This window comes from Solea solea, chromosome 12 (assembly GCF_958295425.1).
Source record: "Solea solea chromosome 12, fSolSol10.1, whole genome shotgun sequence".
NCBI lineage: Eukaryota > Metazoa > Chordata > Actinopteri > Pleuronectiformes > Soleidae > Solea > Solea solea.
The window spans coordinates 26,151,118-26,170,493 of NC_081145.1; the positions used below are offsets into that span (position 1 = coordinate 26,151,118).

Consider the following 19,376-nt stretch of genomic DNA (forward strand, 5'->3'; position numbering starts at 1 on the left):
ACCATTTACGTTAGGATAAAATCAAATTTGAATATCTGTTTAAAATTTTATTGATTTTTTTTGTCTATCATGCTCATTTTTTACTTTTTTAGTGACTAATGCTGAAAATTAAAGATTATAGTGCTTAGAAAGAGCTCCTCTGTCTTTCACTTGCTTGATTTTAATCTAAAACATGTACATTTTGAATTTCATTTGTTTAACACACAATGAAAATTAGTAACGCTGAGATGAAAATCTGTGAGGGCTTATATGAAAACAGAGCCCCCTTTTATATTTGTATTATGTTTGCTTGTTTTTAGCCCTGAAAAGCACTTTGTGACCTTGTTTTCAATTAAATTTATGATTATTATTATTGTTGTTGCTGCTATTGAATGCACATAAATAAGGGCCACTGATAAATAAAGATAAAGGAAGCCACAAAAATGGAACAATTCGACGAAAAACAGTTATTCGTGTACATATTCATCATGTGATATGGAAAATGGAGGGAATGTTTACATTAAGTCTGTGCGCAAGGCATTCTGGGAAAGTGTGACAACATAGAACTGTCCAGAAAACGTCGTTGTTCTTCCCTTGTTACGAAAGTCAAAGCGTCTCAAATGCTCTGTGTGGCGTTTTGAGAAAATTGGTTTTGTTAAGTTTTCAGCCTCCGAAGTCGACTCCGCGCTCTGTTGCTGAACAATCTTCATTGTGTAAAGACTTCACAACGAGTCGCTTTGGAGGGAAAGTGGAGCATTGCTGCCATCTAGCGGCAGACATGGGGAGCATGGATGTTGGAATAAACGGAGCCTGAGGGGCGGTGCTCTATCCAGTTCGGAGAGTGGCAGGCCGTTTCTCAATACTCAAGTAAGCAGGTATGTACTTTCTTACTTGGGAAGTATATACTTGAGAAGTACGCTGGGAGTATATACTTCCCAAGTACGGGAGTACACAAGTATGTGGTTGTTTCTCAATACTCAAGTATGCAAGTATGTACTTTCTTACTTGGGAAGTATATACTTGAGAAGTACGCTGGGAGTATATACTTCCCAAGTACGGGAGTGCACAAGTATGTGGTTGTTTCTCAATACTCAAGTATGCAAGTATGTATGTATTGTTCTGCTGTTTGAATGGTGGCTGGTGCCAAGTGCTGCAGCCTCATTACCGCCACCTACGGTGTTGATAAGACAGACAGACAGACAGACAGACAGACGACTTTATTAATCCCTTTGGGAGGTTCCCTCGGGGAAATTAACAGCTCCAGCATCCATACACAGCACTGTTAAAAATAGAGAATAGAATAAAATAAGATAAGAATAAGAATAAAAATAAAAATATAAAAATAAAAATGAAAGTGACCCATGCTATATATATGTATGTATACCTACATACACACAACCAATGTATATATATATATATACATACATACATACACAGATACATGCATACATACGCACTCATACATACATATACATACACATATACATATATATGCATACATACACATACATACATACATATACACACATATATACATATATATATATATATATACACACACACATAGGTATAGGTACACACACACCTAGAGTTACCCCGTAATGCCCAGGGTTTTATTGCACATGTCTATGGTTTTATTGCACATTATGTTATTGTTGTGGTTGTTGTTTGTTTAGTTCGTACCGGTTTTTTTATTTTTTGTTTGCTTGTTTGCCCTCCTCCCCCCCAGTGAGGAGTTGTACAGTTTGATGGCCCGGGGGACAAACGAGTCCCCCAGCCTGTTGGTCCTGTATTTTGGGAGGAGCAGCCTGTTGCTGAGGCTTCTGTGGCTCCTCTGGCTGCTGATGACAGTGTGCAGAGGGTGGCTGGCATTGTCCAGGATGCTCAGCAGTTTGTCCACAGTTTTTCTCTCTGCCACTGTCACCAGAGGGTCCAGCCTCATTCCTACCACCGAGCCGGCCCGCCTGATGAGTTTTTCCAGTCTGTGGAAGTCTGCCTTAGTTGTGCTCCCGCCCCAGCACACCACGGCGTAGGAGAGAACACTGGCAACCATAAATGAACATATGAAATACTTTTAATAAATGCATATATATGTTGTTATTATTTTTACATTTTAAATATTTAACTTCATTTATTAATTTATTTCTATTAAAATATACAATACAAATAATACAATGTGGAAAATAGATATGTTACAGCATTGTAGAGTAGTATATATGTATATATATATATATATATATAAATATATATACATATATAAATGTATGACGTGTACAAATATATACTACTCTACATACTATACTATACATATCTAATATTTACATATTATATTTAAATACAGATACAATGACCGTGCGACTTTAATATAAATCTAACATTCAAAGTTAAAATAAATAAAACATTAACAATACACAAACCTTCAAACTGTCAGGTCAAAACGTTTCCATTAAAAACAAAATAACACGTCCACAACAAATCTATGGATCACACCGAGCATTAATGACAGCGACGTCTGAGCCAGCGGATCATTTCATCAGGACAGGCCGAGGTAACGCTGCTCTGTGCCGGGCACAGTGAGCGCTGAGCGTCCACAGAGGCGGAGCGGATCACCTCCGACAAACGTCGCTGCCAAACTATAAATACGTCATATCTTCATACACAAACCACATGTTTGAATTCTAAATGACTAATTTCTCGCCTCAAATGATGTTAAAACTTTGTTCCTGGACACAGAAAAATATTTATTTCAGATTTATATTTCTATTATTTGCTGCTATGCTCCGCCGAAATGTATTCTGGGATACATGGCCATCGCAAGTACGCTTAAGTCACCTCCGATGCATACTTGGTAAAAATGGGCGGAGCGAGAACACTTCCGGGTTTGAGAACCGTCCTCGCTGTTCGCTTACTTGAGAATTGGAACAGCACTTGGACTGAGGCTGATGACGTTTTCACAAGTACGGGAGTACGCAAGTACGCACACGTACGCACAAGTATGGATATTGTGGCCGTTTCTCAATACTCAAGTAAGCAAGTATGTACTTGCGTACTTGGGAAGTATATACTTGAGAAGTACGCTGGGAGTATATACTTGCCAAGTACGGGAGTACACAAGTATGTGGTTGTTTCTCAATACTCAAGTATGCAAGTATGTATGTATTGTTCTGCTGTTTGAATGGTGGCTGGCGCCAAGTGCTGCAGCCTCATTACCGCCACCTACAGTGTTGATAAATGAACATATGAAATACTTTTAATAAATACATATATATGTTGTTATTATTTTTACATTTTAAATATTTAACTTCATTTATTAATTTATTTCTATTAAAATACACATTACAAATAATACAATGTGGAAAATAGATATATTACAGCATTGTAGAGTAGTATATATATATACAGTATATGTATGTATGACATATATGTACGTGTACAAATATATACTACTCTACATACTATACTATACATATCTAATGTTTACATATTATATTTAAATATAAATCTCGACTTTAATATAAATCTAAAATTCAAAGTTAAAATAAATAAAACATTAACAATATACAAACTTTCTAACTGTCAGGTCAAAACGTTTCCATTAAAAACAAAATAACACGTCAACAACAAATCTATGGATCACACCGAGCATCTAATGACAGCGACGTCTGAGCCAGCGGATCATTTCTTCAGGACAGGCCGAGGTAACGCTGCTCTGTGCCGGGCACAGTGAGCGCCGAACGTCCGCAGAGGCGGAGCTGATCACCTCCGACAAACGTCGCTGCCAAACTATAAATACGTCATATCTTCATACACAAACCACATGTTTGAATTCTATATGACTCATTTCTCGCCTCAAATGATGTTAAAACTTTGTTCCGGGACACAGAAAAATATTTATTTAAGATTGATATTTCTATTATCTGCTGCTATGCTCCGCCGAAATGTATTCTGGGATACATGGCCATCGCAAGTACGCTTAAGTCACCTCCGATGCATACTTGGTAAAAATGGGCGGAGCGAGAACATTTCCGGGTTTGAGAACCGTCCTCGCTGTTCGCTTACTTGAGAATTGGAACAGCACTTGGACTGAGGCTGATGACGTTTTCACAAGTACGGGAGTACGCAAGTACTCTCAAGTACGCACAAGTATGGATATTGAGAAACGGGGCCGCAGGTTTAGTTTTACTGGGCGGAACTAATACGTTCCCCTGCATATTCGTTCCGCTTATATGTAGTTCCGCCCCATCTTTTGCGTTTCGTAACGTGATTTAACCTTAACGTTAGTCCTAATTACGTGATACTGGACTGCCCCCCCCCCCCCTTTGTGTGTTTATTTTTGGCCACTTCTGACTTTTATGCGGGGTTTTGTGTTATTTTTGGGGGAATAGTTCCGCTTCGTTATGCCCACTTGTAGTTCCGCCCCCTCTCTAACAGTCCGCAGATAAGAAAAGTGGGGTCCATTCGACTTTTGTGCTGAGTCACTGACTGTCCACCATTACACGCTCAGAGGACGAGTTTAAAGATGAGCGGCGCCGTTAATTTCAAAAAGTGCGGTTCTCTGCTGGTGACCGGAGCCAGCCGGGGGCTCGGGCTGCAGATGGTCGCCAGTCTGGCAGGTGGAGGGTTCTCACCGGGAAAGATTATCGCCACCACCAGAAACCCTGCGAACGCTCAGGTAAAACAAACAAACATCCACCCCAGCCCAGACAGAACATACGTTTATCCCTTGTTGGATGGTCTGAGGCTGGCTGTGAAAGAGGAGGCTTTCTGAAAACAGTGATACTGACTGGGCTGAAACTAACCATTATTTCCATAACAGAGTAATCTGTCGACTATTTGCTTGATTAATCGATTAATAGTTTGGTCCATCAAACTGCAATAATTATGTTCTTGAATGTCTTGTTTTGTCCACAATCAAACATTGTTCAGATTGAATGATTTCTTTGTTATATGGAGCAAAGAAACAAAACAAAATAACCGCGATTAATTTAGTGTTGATTCTTAATAGAATTGATAGATTAGTTGCAGCTCTATTGACATTGACATTAAGTTGTACAACTCTTCTGTTGGATAAATAAGCTTATATTTCATCTGTATATATTGTAATATGGGGGGAGGGGGAGGTACAAGCTTTAAAGGTATATTCTGGAAAATTTTAACTGTGTAAATTTATTCTTATTTTATTCGTATTCTTGTAACTTTTTAATTTTATTCTTTGTTTTATTCTTACTTATTCTTATAGTTTTTGACTTTGTAATCTTCAAAATTGCTGCTATAAGATTCGTTACCTTTGTACACTGGAGCGCTGTGACGAAGGAATTTCCCGCAAGGGATTAATAAAGTATATTCAATTCAATTCAATTCAATTCAATTCCTGTACAGTAGGGCTGCAACTAATGTTATATGATGATGATAACTTTTGATGTCGGTAACATTTAGCACAGTAACATTTATGACACGATGAAATAATTCCATAACGATTATATTCCACTGCCTGTACAACAAAATATATGCTAACCAAATCTTATAAGACAAAATTCATTTATTTCAGAAGTAAGCAAATTAAAAAGATGCACCAAATCCAAAGAATATTGACAATATTACTTAAAATTGCAGTTTTGCCCCTTAGTAAAAGTAGAAGAGACCAGTTAGTTGTGGTTTTAGAATTTAAAAAAACAGAAACATTCCACAAATCTGAGGCAAAGCATTTAATATCATGTATGTCCTGCATCTCAGAGTCTTACAGTATACAGCTTTTTTAACATAACGTTAGAGAAAAAAGATATATATATACATATATATATGTTGTTATTGAATTATTGCCCAGCCTTGTACCAGTACACCACAACGTTACGCCACATTAAATAAATAAAAAGTTATGTTGAAAGTTATGAGATATATAAGTTATGAGAATGAACACTGATGGTATGATCTTACTTTCGATCTACAGAAACTTCAGGAACTGGCAGCCAAACATCCCAACATCCATATACTCCCACTGGGTAAGAGCGAGAAAAAATGTGGTTGGTGTTGGAAATGAAACACAGCATTAATAACTGGATTAATTTTCCTCCACTTAGTTAGAAAGGAAGAAGCCTCTTGGTTGGGAGGTGAAACATATTCAAACTTAAATCAAGCAAGTTCAATTGTCTACAACTACTGAAGATGACGATGACTGAGAACCTTCACAGACATAGATTATTTTTTATGTTAAAACATGTCAATCAGGAAAAAAAGAATAATCTAGATGTTTCAAAGCATTATATACTTCATATATACATGTTTCCTTATAATAGCACTGTCTTTATGATGTATTTTTTGCCTGCATCCCTGTTTTTCCAGATGTGTTGAGCCAGGAGAGCATAGAGAAATGTGCAGAAGATGTTGGCCGCCTGGTTCAAGACCAGGGTCTGAACTGCCTGATAAACAACGCCGGGATCAACGTGTTGGCTAACTTTGACACCGTCACCGCGGAGAAAATGATGGAAAACTTCCACACCAACGCTGTGGCTCCTCTGATGATCACTAAGGTAATGAAGTTCCACTTTTCCATCAAACAGTTCTGCCGTTTCTGCCGTTTCAACAACATTAAAGTATTGTCTTTTATCCCCTCTCGCTCTCAGGCGTTCCTGCCGCTGCTGAAGAAAGCTGCGTCCACTGGAGGAGCAGGTGGTTCGGGGAGCATGAGCATCCAGAGAGCAGCTGTGATTAACCTGTCCTCTCAATTGGGCTCCGTGGAGCTCAACTGGGGGGAGGAAGCCAAAGCGATGAGTTGGTACCCCTACAGGACATCCAAGGTGTGTAGATGGTACAATTTTCCCTTTCACCAAAGAACCCATTTACTCACATATTCATCCACCATATCTATGACAGGATTCCCACGGGTCCTTAAAATCCTATAAAGTAAAAAGTACTGCATGTTATGGTTAGTAGGTTATTCAGTATTCCAATGGAACATAATTTGGTCTGTGCATAAATATTAGACTAAATAAAGATTTAACCAATGAATATGACCGCTCCCTTTCCCAGTCAGAAAACTACTATGGTAGCCTTCACACACCAGAAGTTATGTAAACTCTCTCCCACCCTCTCTGCCATTTCCTTTTTTATTCTTTGTTTGTTTAAACATTATATGAGTTATGTCCTGTCTGAGCCTTTTTCATACCAGGAAACAGGAGGATTGTCATTCTTTCAAAACATCTCAAGCATGTTGTGGCTGTTTTGACTGATCGGGGTTCTGTAGAAACATGTTGGCTCAAGGTGGAGATTCATCTGAACGTATACAAAAACCAGAGCAAAAAATCTCCAGAGAGATAATACACTTGTGGGTGGGTGCAGTCAACATTTGCCAATCAATCCTTACTCTAAATGTTACAAGAACGGTATACCTTGAAAGTATGTAACATAGATTTACTCTGATTCTGATGTGAATATTGTTTATTTAAAAAAAAAAAAGGGTAAATAAAAGTAAGTTATAAGCTGTTATGTCGTTTATATGTATATAAGATAAAATAACTTAGAACTAGTTTGACAAGGAGTCACATCGAAGTGATCAAAGAAATATTAAAAATATTATTATGAATACTCTTATCTGTTAATCTTTTCCCAATCAATCGAGTACTTGTTTGGTCCAGACAATGTTGATCACTGTTTACCAAACCTTGAAATGATGACGTTCTCGAATGTCTTGTTGTGTCCACAAACCAAAATGATTCTGTTTGAATTATTTCTTTGTTATCTGGAGCAAAAGAACCCTGAAAATCATGCTGAAAAATCATAAAACACTCAAATTTATAATCAAAATAGTTGACGATTCATTTAGTAATCGATGAATGATCGAATTGTTAGTTTGCAGCCCTAAAGTATATATTAATAGTTAATATTTCTGTTGATCAGTTTCTGGAATTTTGTTACCTTTCCTTGTTTAAGCTTGTGTATTTCTCTGTATGGTAACTATGGTATTTTAATTTTTGCCTCCTCAGTGTGCTTTAAACATGGTGAGCCGCTCCATGGCTCTCGACCTGGAGCCTGCTGGGATTCTCTGTATGGCCATACACCCAGGCTGGGTTGCAACTGACATGGGGGGGGCACAGGTACGACTGCACGGGCTCTCTGGTTTGATATGATGTGTAATTATTAATTCACCAAACATCTCTTATCAAAATTATATTAGGTGTCAGTCAGTCATTATCTACCGCTTTATCCTCCACCAGAGGGTCGCGGGGGGGTGCTGTGCCAGTCTCAGCTATATTAGGTGTATATTTGTCAATTATCTGGGATCAAACATACACCTGTAATGCCTTCAAAACACTACTAGTGGGCAGTGGAACACACTTGGGGAAGCACTGACCTAATGTTCAGTGTTCATCTGTGTTTCCAGGCTCCGTTGAGTCCCGAGGAGAGCGTTTTGGCCATGCTGTCTGTGATTGGTGGCCTGACTGCAAAGGATCATGGGTCGTTTCTGGGTATGACTGGTGAGGTGCTACCCTGGTGACTCTCCCACCATCACAGTCTCTGACTATCCAAAGAAACACCGTGCATTCATGTTTGTACTTCAGTGTTCAGTCTTTAATCTGCAGGAATCTGACTCGTGTAGCTCATGATATTAAAGCAAAGTTTTACGTTGCACACCATTTTACGTCGGAAGTCGGAACCTCCAAGTTTACCACATAATAGTTTATCTCAGACTAGCTGTTGTTAGCCAAGGTAAGCAATGCCAGATGATGACAACGCTCTTACGGCGTGTTTCCATTGAGTGGAACAGTTTGGTTCATGCTCAGTTGTTGTCGCGTCTGATTTCGTTGTTTGTTTTGCGCATACCCCGCCTACCAAGTGAAGGTACTATACCGTCGAACCGCAAGCTTGACCCTTGGCTTTACCATTCCAAACCGTACTGTTTGTTTTGCTCACACCAGCAGTGTAGCAACATGTCCACTGTTTAAAAAAAAAAAAAGCTGGATATATGATAATTATCAAACGTAATTTTAAGTACGTTGACGTCAAATACTTAATTGTAACTAAAAAATACACTGTGGAACATTTTTTCCATTTATTAGATGTCTATTTGACATGATCAAACATGTAGATAATAACAGGTCAACACATTTTTATTATTTCAGTTTCATTGCTGTCACAGAACTCAGGGAAAAAAATACTTTTATGATACTTAAAAAAAGCATCTGCTTTGTATTTTTCTAGTTAAAATAAAAACCTTTAACATGACCAAATTATTAGGAACAATAACGTGTTTAAAAGTAGTTTTACAGCTCCAGATTCTTTCACTCAACATGTATATCTTCAACTCTAATTCATGCGTTCATCACATTTATCAGTAACTTTATCAACCGGTAGTGATGATAAGACAACCGTGCATGTCACTCAGGGAAATAAGATTTTTCTGTGCTTTTTTAAAAAAAAAAAAAAATAATAATTATAATTTCATTAATCCCCTTAGGGAAAGTATTCCACTGCATTTGACCCATCCTAGAATTAGGAGCAGTGAGTAGCACCCAGTGAGCATTGGGGGTTGGGTACCCCAGCCCCAGCCAGGTGGGGATTTGAACCGGCAACCCTCCGGTTACAAGCCAAGTTCCCTTTCCACTTGGCCACGGGCTGCCCTTTATGGCCTTTAGGGTGAACAGTTTTACAGGCTTCTCTTTTACTATTGTGGTCTAAGGGGAAATTGCTTTTTGGGCCACATTAGTATTTTTTGTTGCAGTACCTCGAGTGGCCACTGGACCAATTAGCTGCAAGCAAGAGAGGGCACTTATACAGTTCTTTTGTGAGGAATTCCGACTTCCGGCTACAAGTGGAACACACTTCTCGTGTCTAATCGCTGAATGGTGTATGTTTGTAAAGCTAATATTTAATACCTAATGAACAAAAATTATGTATTTTATATATTTGATCTGAGCACATTGTCATGCTGTAGTTTTTAGGGTAATGCACTAGAAAATACAATAAATTTACACCATAAATGTGTATTTTTTTATTTGTTTGGTTTTTTTTATTACTTTGAGTTGGACTAATTCATCCATCCTTATGTTATTTCGTATAATACTATAATCAGTTTTTCACGTGTTTGTGCAGCAATTTCAGGTGAGTTTACATTTCGATTTCTCTTTAACTGACTAAATATGACTCCAAACTGTTGCCATCTTTATTATAATCTTATTTTTCTTATTAAAGCTTTTTATTTTATGAATCATTTGTTTGACATGTTGACCTTTAAAACCCTGTTTTCAACCAGGAACCTTTTAAAAAATATATATATATATATATATATATATATATATATATATATACACACATTTTACTTCCTTATTCTTGAAATGACACTTTGGGTTATATAGTTTGCTTTGTCTTTCAACGAGATGACGGGACACAATGCTTTCACTGCTGCAGGCACCGTCTTAGGGACGTTTTCCTTTCTGTGACACATACCTTACCTGTCAGCTGTTGACAAAAGGTGACGAGTCTGTGATGATGATGATGGTGATGACGAAAAAAAGCTCTCAGGACACAATGGTCTTTCGAGTCTTTGTGCCACGACTATTTCTTTATCTCTGACACTTTACCTGCTGCTTTGGTTACAGTTCAGTGATAACGTGGAGCCAACGTCGACCAGGAAACGTCGTAAAAACGCAACGTTTCAAACCTCAATGCAGTGGATTTGAATTCACTGTTATTTCAATGGGAGTTTTGTGAAGTGTAACAGAGAAATGCAGCCCTATCCAGGGGTTTTGCAACACGGTAAGCAACGGTCTGATGGCCAAAGCTGCGAATAGGGACCTGAAAAAAACCACCAACAATAATTTATGTTTTTTTCATTAATGTCATAATTTGTGGGAATTCATGAATGCATCTTTCTCAACTTTTTTGCTTGTAGTTTTTGGTTTAATCTCACAGAAATAAAAGAAAAATAACATGAAAATAAAGCTGAAAATACACAATATCTGTTTAAAAGCCAAAGAACAATGACTTTACTTCGTTTAAATAAGATGTTATGCCTTTACTCAACTTTATCAACGTCTTCATGTTTCATCATAATGTCTATTTTATTTCCCTTTAAATTATGTAGTAATTTGTTTTGTTTTTTAATGCAGTTGTTAATATGTTTTAAATGTGTATATAATAAACTATGGGGCTGTCGGAAGAAGACGGTCTGAGGTGCTCCAACATCTTTAGAACCAGTTTGTCCAGAAGGAAGTCACATGGTGCCGCACAGATGGGTGTGTGTGTGTGTGTGTGGGAGGGAAGAGTTTGCAAACAGTTATAAGATAAGGTGTTAATTTGTGTTTCTCTCGCAGACCAGGTCTCACAGCGTGGCTGCAAAGCACAGGAAAATACACGAGGACGAGGATGAGCTGAGTTTTTTTTTCAATACAGGTAAGTGTCTGTCTTTTACCATTAGCTAGTTGTTGAAAATTCATTTTTATTCCAGTCATGGAACTTTATTTCTATGTTTTTTGTGTTTTTTTTGTAATGTTAATCATATTTTGCATGACATGGATTCCAACATTCCTAATTTGTCACATGCACAGAGATACCAAGACAAACAAAACCTAAATTGTTACAAAAATATGAGTAAATGTGATTTCAGGTGCAAGGAGGGAAACAAGGAAACCATAAGATTCCCGGGATGATATTTACAGTTTAATGTGAGCTTGTGTGCAGGTGACAGAGGAATTGCAAGAATGTTCATATTGCTGTGTGTGTAAGGCAATGCAGGTCAATTTCTGATAAGAACAGTTGTGAATTTAACATAAGATAATACTTTATTGTACATTTGTAAAGAAATTTGTCCTGCATCACCATCCTGACTGTCCGTATCCTTATACACCTTACACAGAGTAAACAGGGACATCAGGTTGATTCAGGATCAGCGAGAATAGGCACATGCCACATGCCTACATTCAGAAATCATGTATTGCTGATACTGTGGCCGTTTGATGGTTGAAGCTGCACCATTGCAACCAGAAGGTCCACAAAGCCACCACCAAACCTAATGATCCTCTCGTGTATTCCAGATTCTATGTTTGCCAAGAGATGTGAATAGACCACATGGAGGCAGGGAGTCATGGTCAGTTGTTGTCGGCTGAGCTGAACATGCCGTTCTCGGACTCAGTCAAGTACATCCTCCTTGGCACCTCCGTGGCTTTACTCCTTGTGGCTCTGGGCATCTTGACGTGGCAGACCTTCAGATACTGCAAGACGCGCAAGACATACACCCGGCAAGCTAGAGGTGAGAACAGGGAGACGGATATGCTGTGTTTCCATCATGGTATGGTTCAGTTTGGTACAGTACGATGCAGTTTGGGTAAAGCCCTGGGTCCGGCTTGCGTTTCGTGACGTCGTTCCAGTGCAACAACGACAAACGACGACGACAAACAACGCGACACAACGGACAACAATAGAGGACATCCAGCAGCTTTTTTTTTTTTTTTTTCTGCTCGGTTTGTGACTTCAGGCGTTGACTTCCATCACCAAACACAAGGGAGTGACATTTTTCTGTCGCCCAATCAGAAAAGACTTGTGGGTGAAGCCGGTCTAACTCCACCCTCTCTGGTACCCCAAGGGAAGAAGGTTCCAAAGAATGGAACAGTTGGGGCTGTTTATTTTGGTACTATTCCTAATGGAAATGCCAATAAATACATAAATGTAACATACTGTATGAAACTGAAGTGTTCCACTCGATGGAAACACGGCTTTACAGTTGAGGTTAGATGATGGACGGTGTCTGACTAAGTAAAAGTCATTAATAATAAACACAAACCTGTCTGATTTCTGCTCTAGTGCACAGTGACGTGCTGTATCTGGACGAAAAGCCAAGGACGGCAGAAAATTACTCAGCTGCTCCAAGTTCTAAGGTAAGAAGAGGTGGAGACAAAATCCACCTGCAATTGTGGTTCTGGTGAAAGCAGATTTGAGTCCTGAGAGACGAGTCAATTAGAAAAAAATATGTAGCACAGACTGTAGAAATGTGATGATAAAGTTAAAAAAATTAAGTCCATAAAATACATTCTACTTTCTCAGCGGCTTCACCAGTCCATCCTAGGGGATTAATTATGGTTATGAAGTAAGAAAAACCAGAAGACCTGACACTGGTGGTGGTAACAGGGGCCCGCGAGGTCAATGGCAGAGTTAAAATAATATTAGTTGTTACGGGAATGGCAGTAAAAATGAGGGATGAGCTGATATGATACTCAGCACACGTCCAATATTGGTCAAAAATCCCTGGATCTGATTTAGCTGAGTCATGTTGTGAGCTGTTTTTTTCCCCTTCTTATAGGAGAAGAATATAACTTACACAGTTGGAGAATTACGTTTTTGAAATTGCTTGAAAAATGGTCAATTGTCAATTTAGTTTTAAAAAGCAGCAATTGGAGGAGCGAAGCCAGGGATCAAACCACTGACCTTCTGGTTAGTGGATGTCTTACTATACTTCCTTAAATGCAGTCTCTCTCCTGAAACTCTGTGACAGATAAAAGACTGAAGCAAACTGGTAGAACTGGAAAAACCACAGAAAAAATAAAATTATTACCAACCAGGTGACATTTCAGGGCCAGGTTGGTAATAAAGAGGATTTTCTGGTCGTAACAACTGGTGTGTGGTTTTGCACCAGGTCTTTATTGAAACTGGATGTGTTTGCCTTTGCACTCCCTCTGTGTAAAAACCTGAGAGAAGCTGCTTTTCACCGAGTCTCTTATGCTTCAGTGAGTGAATCTGCTTTAAAAACTCTTAAAAAAAGTAAAAAGCCATGTTGTGCTTTACGTGTATTCACTGTATGTGTCTCTGTGGGTGTTAATTTGGGTCGGTAAGAACGCAAAGCTCTTGTTTACAGAGTGTTGGAAGTGTTTTAAAACATCTTTTATTACATATCACGCCCTCTGTTCAAATATTAACTGTGTAATTAAAATATCAAATTAGCTACATCACTTGATGTTTTTAAATGGGTGGCCTCCAGAGACAGAGAGTGTCACAGAGTGTGTCTACTTGTATTTGTTCCATATTTAGTGTTGCACAAGACTTTTTTTTCTGGCATAAATGCTCAGCTATGAGGACCAAAACCTGCTCCCAATGAGGCAGAACCTGATTTCTGAGGACCTGGTTAGGTTTAGGGTTAAGATTTGGATTGTAGTTAGGTTACAGTGAGGGTTAGATAGTTACGTAAATGAACGCAAGTCAATGCAGTATCCTGAGAAGAATAAAAAGATCATCTTAACAGGTTTGTAAGCAATGTAGGTGAGATAAGTGAAGGACATAGCATTTTCTGAGTCTCTCAGTCTCTGTCTCTCTCTCACATGATCTTTTTTATTTTCACAGCTCTAATGGTAACGTCATTTTATTGAGAGACATTAATCGGGACACGTTCAGCTGCAGGTGTGCGCTGAAACTCTTCATTCAGAGGATTTGACTCCCATTTCTCACAAAAACCATCAGTCTGTGTGTGACTTTGTCATCTTACCCTGTCACACTGACACTTTACTCGTCCCACAAACCTTTGTTTGACTAAAAATATATGAATAAATAACAAAATTCACAAGTTCACAAGCATAGTTAACTGGCATTTTTTTTATTTGATGTCTTGCAAAAAAAAGCAAAATAATAAAATCTCAACATATTTGTACTGTGATACCTAATCACTTGATAAACCTTGATTAGTGATAGTGGGGTTGAAGTCCTTTGGCTTTGTCATTGAGTTTGAGGACATCAGTTTGGTTTTGTCTGCAAAGCGTAAAAAGGAATTTGCAATTTAGAGAGAGGCAGGTCTGGAGTGAGTGCTGAGGTGAACACAACCGTGTCATCAGCATAAAAAATGGAAGTTGGCCTGGGAAACATTATGAGCAATATAGTTCAAGTAAATAAGGAAAAGAAGCGGCCCCAGGACAGACCCCTGTGGAACACACTTGGCTACTGCTAGTGAGGTTGGGATTAGACCATCTGCTTGCACACACTGAGCTCTTTGTGAGAGGTAGTTCTCAAACCAGCTGCAACATAATGTGTATTTTGTGTGTGTTGTCCAGGTGGAGGAAGTCAGCACTGAGGTCCTCAAGCTGAGTCGCTGTTTGCCTCAGGTCCCTATTGCCTCCTCAGACTCCAGCCACACAGGAGAGGTGGAGGAGCAGGGCAGCATTAAGAAGGTAACAGACATCACTGTGTAACAGACATCGCTTTTCCACTACACAGTCACGCCTCGGCTCGGCATGGCACTTTTTTTTGCTTTTCCATTAGCAGTACCTGGTACTTTTTTTAGTACCTGCCCTGCTCAGCCGATATTATGCTTGACGTCGTCAGACTGTCAGCCACTGATTGGTCAGAGAGTGTCGTCACTGGAAGAGTCATGAGGGCGACGTCCGACACAAGAATCAAACCGGACAATGCCGAACTGTAGATCAGTTAAAAAGACTTAAACATCCTGTAAACGTGCATTAATGTCCAACATTTAGCAAAGGAAATGTCTAAAATCACAACATTTAACAAAGGAGTCTGGTGTATTTAACAACAGCACTGCTCCGAGCCGCATCACAAACCCTTCGGCTGTATTTTAGTTCAGTGACTATGCTCCAGTCATGCAGGAAATACTGAACTTATCTTTTTAATTAACTGATTTTAATGATTCAGTTACACCGAAAACAACAACAATTTGATGTCAACCAAAGTGTGGGAACCCTGTTAATCCTAATAATTAAAATTCTGGTAATTTGCAACTGTTTCTTGCTGTTCAACTTCTTATGTGTGTTTGGAAGTCTCCCCTTTTCTCCAGTAGGGTGACGATCAACAGAGATCAGTCACTGAAAATAAACCGCTCAAAGCAATATCATTTACGTGTGTGGCTTTAACCTGGATGTTCTTGTGGCAGGTGGATGGATCGCTGCGCTTCTCTGTCCACTATGACCAGCCGCAGTCCCGTCTGGGGGTCACCATTTTGCAGGTGAAGGGACTTCACTGCCAGACTGGTGGCATCCAGCCCTTTGTTAAGGTGCGAGTCATGTGGGCAGGATCGCGACGAGTGAAAGTGGCAGATTACAAGGATGAGGAGGTAAACAATCAGCCATCGTATCTCGTGAGGGACCCTGTGATTCCAACCATTGTCTTGTAAACTGCATTGTTACCATTATGTATTACTACTGTTGTTGGATGACATAGCCAACCCTTGTCCCTGTCCTCTCCGCTGTGTCTTTCTTAGGGTGAGGGGGCGCCGCCGGCTCTGTGGACAGTGTTGCAAGAGTGGCAGACTCGCATCGTCAAAGGCATCTGTAGTCCTTTATTTGGAGAAAAATTCAGCTGCGTCCTGGAACAGGAAAAAGACATGCTTCAGTCCATCAACCTCAGGATGGAGGTCCTGCAGTACATCACTCTCACTGTACCCATAGCCCTTAAATCTTATTTTATCAGTGAGAACACACAACAGTCATAAATGTGACTTAGTAATAGTGTGTCGAGAAAAACAACATTAACATATTATACATATTATTTATATATATATATATATATATGCACATATATATATATATATTTTATTATTATTATTAATTTTTCTTTTTTTACACATTTTAACCATGAAAGGACCAGAGAATGTGCTGTAACTAAGTGCTTTTGTCCATTTTTCCAGAATAACGTACCATATCTGGCAGTTATTTGCAATTTACTCCATTTACTCCAAAATACTGAAATACTGATACTATACTGAAGAAGGTTCATTTAGAAAAACACTGCAGTTGTAAATGAACAACATATTTTGCGTGTTAAATCTGAAAATGGAACACTATCACAACATATTTACAAGAACATTTTTTGAGTCTTGAGTCCAAAAAATGGTCGTCCTATGTACTAAGTGTGTTTGTGTGCATGATCTCAGGTGTGGGACTTTGACAAATTCTCCAGAAACACATTGTTGGGACATGTGAGAGCTCCTCTAGGGCACCTCAACATCTCCAACCCTCTGGAGCTGCACGAGGATCTACAGATTCCCCAGAAGGTACAGTTGCACTTCACTGTACCTACAATGTGTCTACAATATCAGGTTCCCTTTTCCTCTTACTGGTCAAAGATTAAGTGAAATGAGCTCTTCTACCTCAGGCTGACTCTGCATTGAACCCGCCTGTGGTAGCAAATGATAGATAGCACAGGAACTTTTTTAACAGTCTTTATTAAGAACTAAAATATATAAATATACAGAAACCAGCGTTTCCACTGGACGATGTATATCGGCAGGCATAGAAACTGGTGGGTAAAGAAGGGAAATGTGTTTCTGTCTTGCTGTGGAACCTTATGCAAGACTTTAATAAAGTTTGAGTTCAACTAAACTGTGTAAATTGTCCTTTGAATCACATGGTAAAAGTACATTATGCTGCGGTCACTGTGTGTGAACAGGATCTGGTTGGACAAGTGCTGCTGTCACTGAAGTTTCTGCCCACATCTCAGAGGCTGGAGGTCGGTCTGCTGAAGGTCAGAACAGTCCTCACTGACACAGGCTCTGACACTGGTATAACTAACGAACACCTACACAAATATAAAGCCATCACACGTCCAACAGGTATTCATATTTGAATGTATTTGCCTTCATTGTGTTGCACAGCCCTTTACGCCAGGATCAGTGTCCAGTGCAATCATTACAAGCTTGGCTACCAGAAGACCTCAGCAGTGTCCCGGTGCCTGGTGACCATCTTCAACGAGGTGCTCATGTTCTCGCTGCCCGAGTTCCCCACGGAGCAGTGTAAGATTCTGGTTTGTGTGTACGAGACGCACACAAGCTGGAAGTCCACCAAACACTTGATGGGACAGTTGACTGTGGGGAAGGTGAAGGGCTCAGAGGACAAGCACTGGACCTTGATGATGCGCTCAGTTCGCCAGCCAGTAGCAAAGTGGCACAGCCTTCTGATCTGAGCCACACGGCACCAAAAACCCTCTCCTGAAAAAGCCCACCACATTATATCAAGCAATAGATACATTTTTGCATCATATTTATGTCTTTATTGTGAACTATACATTGCTCCATGTCAACAAATGACACTTTTATTGTGGAAAAGGTGTCACAAATATTGTTATGGTGATATAATTTTCAACTCATATTGCCCACCCCTACTGAACGGTTGCTTTTCCCCACAAAGTTGAACTTATTTTCACTTGACCGGCCCCCAAACAACCAGACTTGACGCTCAGTGTCCCCCCAGGTTATTTGAGATTGAGACCCCTGGTTTGATTTCTAGCGAAAGTGTCATTTAAATTTAAGACAGTGACTGAAGCACCATAGCTAAACACCCACAAATGTGTTTAAAAAATAAAAAGAGGAAAGAAGCTACAGCTGAAGTATATAGTATGTATTATATTATATATATATATATATATATATATATATATATATATATATATATATACTATACAGTATATATTTACAAGGGCCTCTGCAAAACAAGCCCCTTGCCTGAAGTAAATATAAAAGACTTAAAGACTTATACTAAAGCTAGAAACATTTTAAAGCAATTATACACTTATAAAAACATACTTATGTGTAGTATATTCATCTTCTTTCCAATAAACCACTCTTAATGACCCGGTAATGTAGCAGAAAACGCTTAACTTAAGTTGTTTAACCCACTTACTAAAATGAATTCTCTACGCCCTTAAAATAACACTTTGGAGCTTCCTTGTGGATCCCAAACATTAACACATTCTTATTTTAAAGAAGACACGCCCATGTAATCTACATTTTCTTAACCAAGGCAAACAGAGATGGCAGACTTTGCCCCTTTCACGCAACAAGCCTCTGCTGGCCTATATGAGTAATAGACTCTGTGGCACAACAGTAGAGCGTCTGACTCCAGATCAGAATATTGCGTGTTCAAATAAGTTCATTCAATGATCAAGCAACAATAGTATTTAAAGTGCAATAGGCAGAAAAAAAAGAGTGCTGGGAAAGTTGTGATTGTTAAAGGCGACATAGACCGGAAGCTTCAATTAACACTGCTTTTGTGTGTGTATCTGCGTCATTACCTCGTTTATGAAACCCTAAAGTTTCAGAAAATAGGGTTTTATTGTTTTCCTGGGCTCTGCAAAGCGTTTGCTGATGATGTCATCAGTAAACCTCACCACTCCGATTTTCAAACGATTTGGTTTGTTATAAACATCAGAGATGTAGTTATTATGACACTGCATATTTATGAATAATTATAACCATGGGCTTCAAATAACATTAAACAGAACAGAAAGGTGCAATGGAAATACACACACACACAAGGTATGTTAAGTCAATATATGGGCTACTAAAACTCAGGATACAGAATGGTATGAGATGTATGTATACTTTTATAATAGGAATATTACTAATATAAAAAAATCATTTATATAATAATTATTACTTGTTTAAACTAATCATGTAATAATTCTAATTATTGGAT

At 38.9% G+C, this 19,376-nt stretch overlaps 2 protein-coding genes and 1 long non-coding RNA gene across 3 annotated transcripts; 2 read left to right on the forward strand and 1 right to left on the reverse strand.

Annotated features, from left to right (window-relative positions):
- Positions 1 to 1,181: 1,181 nt before the first annotated feature.
- Positions 1,182 to 2,744, reverse strand: LOC131469520 (uncharacterized). Its single transcript, XR_009241809.1, has 2 exons — positions 2,397 to 2,744; positions 1,182 to 2,021 (listed from the first exon to the last, which is right to left on the reverse strand). It is a non-coding gene; the product is annotated as an uncharacterized LOC131469520 (long non-coding RNA).
- Positions 2,745 to 4,131: 1,387 nt separating this feature from the next.
- Positions 4,132 to 9,957, forward strand: si:dkey-12e7.4 (uncharacterized protein LOC558132 homolog). The gene is made up of 6 exons (XM_058644518.1): positions 4,132 to 4,651; positions 5,927 to 5,978; positions 6,319 to 6,506; positions 6,600 to 6,773; positions 7,959 to 8,069; positions 8,357 to 9,957. The coding sequence occupies exons 1-6, from the start codon at positions 4,499 to 4,501 to the stop codon at positions 8,468 to 8,470; spliced, it is 792 nt and encodes a 263-aa protein (XP_058500501.1). The 5' UTR covers positions 4,132 to 4,498; the 3' UTR covers positions 8,471 to 9,957.
- Positions 9,958 to 10,261: 304 nt separating this feature from the next.
- On the forward strand, positions 10,262 to 18,266 carry syt19 (synaptotagmin XIX). Its single transcript, XM_058644517.1, has 10 exons — positions 10,262 to 10,728; positions 11,286 to 11,364; positions 12,006 to 12,220; positions 12,772 to 12,845; positions 15,003 to 15,119; positions 15,839 to 16,018; positions 16,166 to 16,318; positions 16,838 to 16,957; positions 17,353 to 17,464; positions 17,558 to 18,266. The coding sequence occupies exons 3-10, from the start codon at positions 12,040 to 12,042 to the stop codon at positions 17,863 to 17,865; spliced, it is 1,245 nt and encodes a 414-aa protein (XP_058500500.1). The 5' UTR covers positions 10,262 to 10,728; positions 11,286 to 11,364; positions 12,006 to 12,039; the 3' UTR covers positions 17,866 to 18,266.
- The last annotated feature ends 1,110 nt before the right edge of the window (positions 18,267 to 19,376 follow it).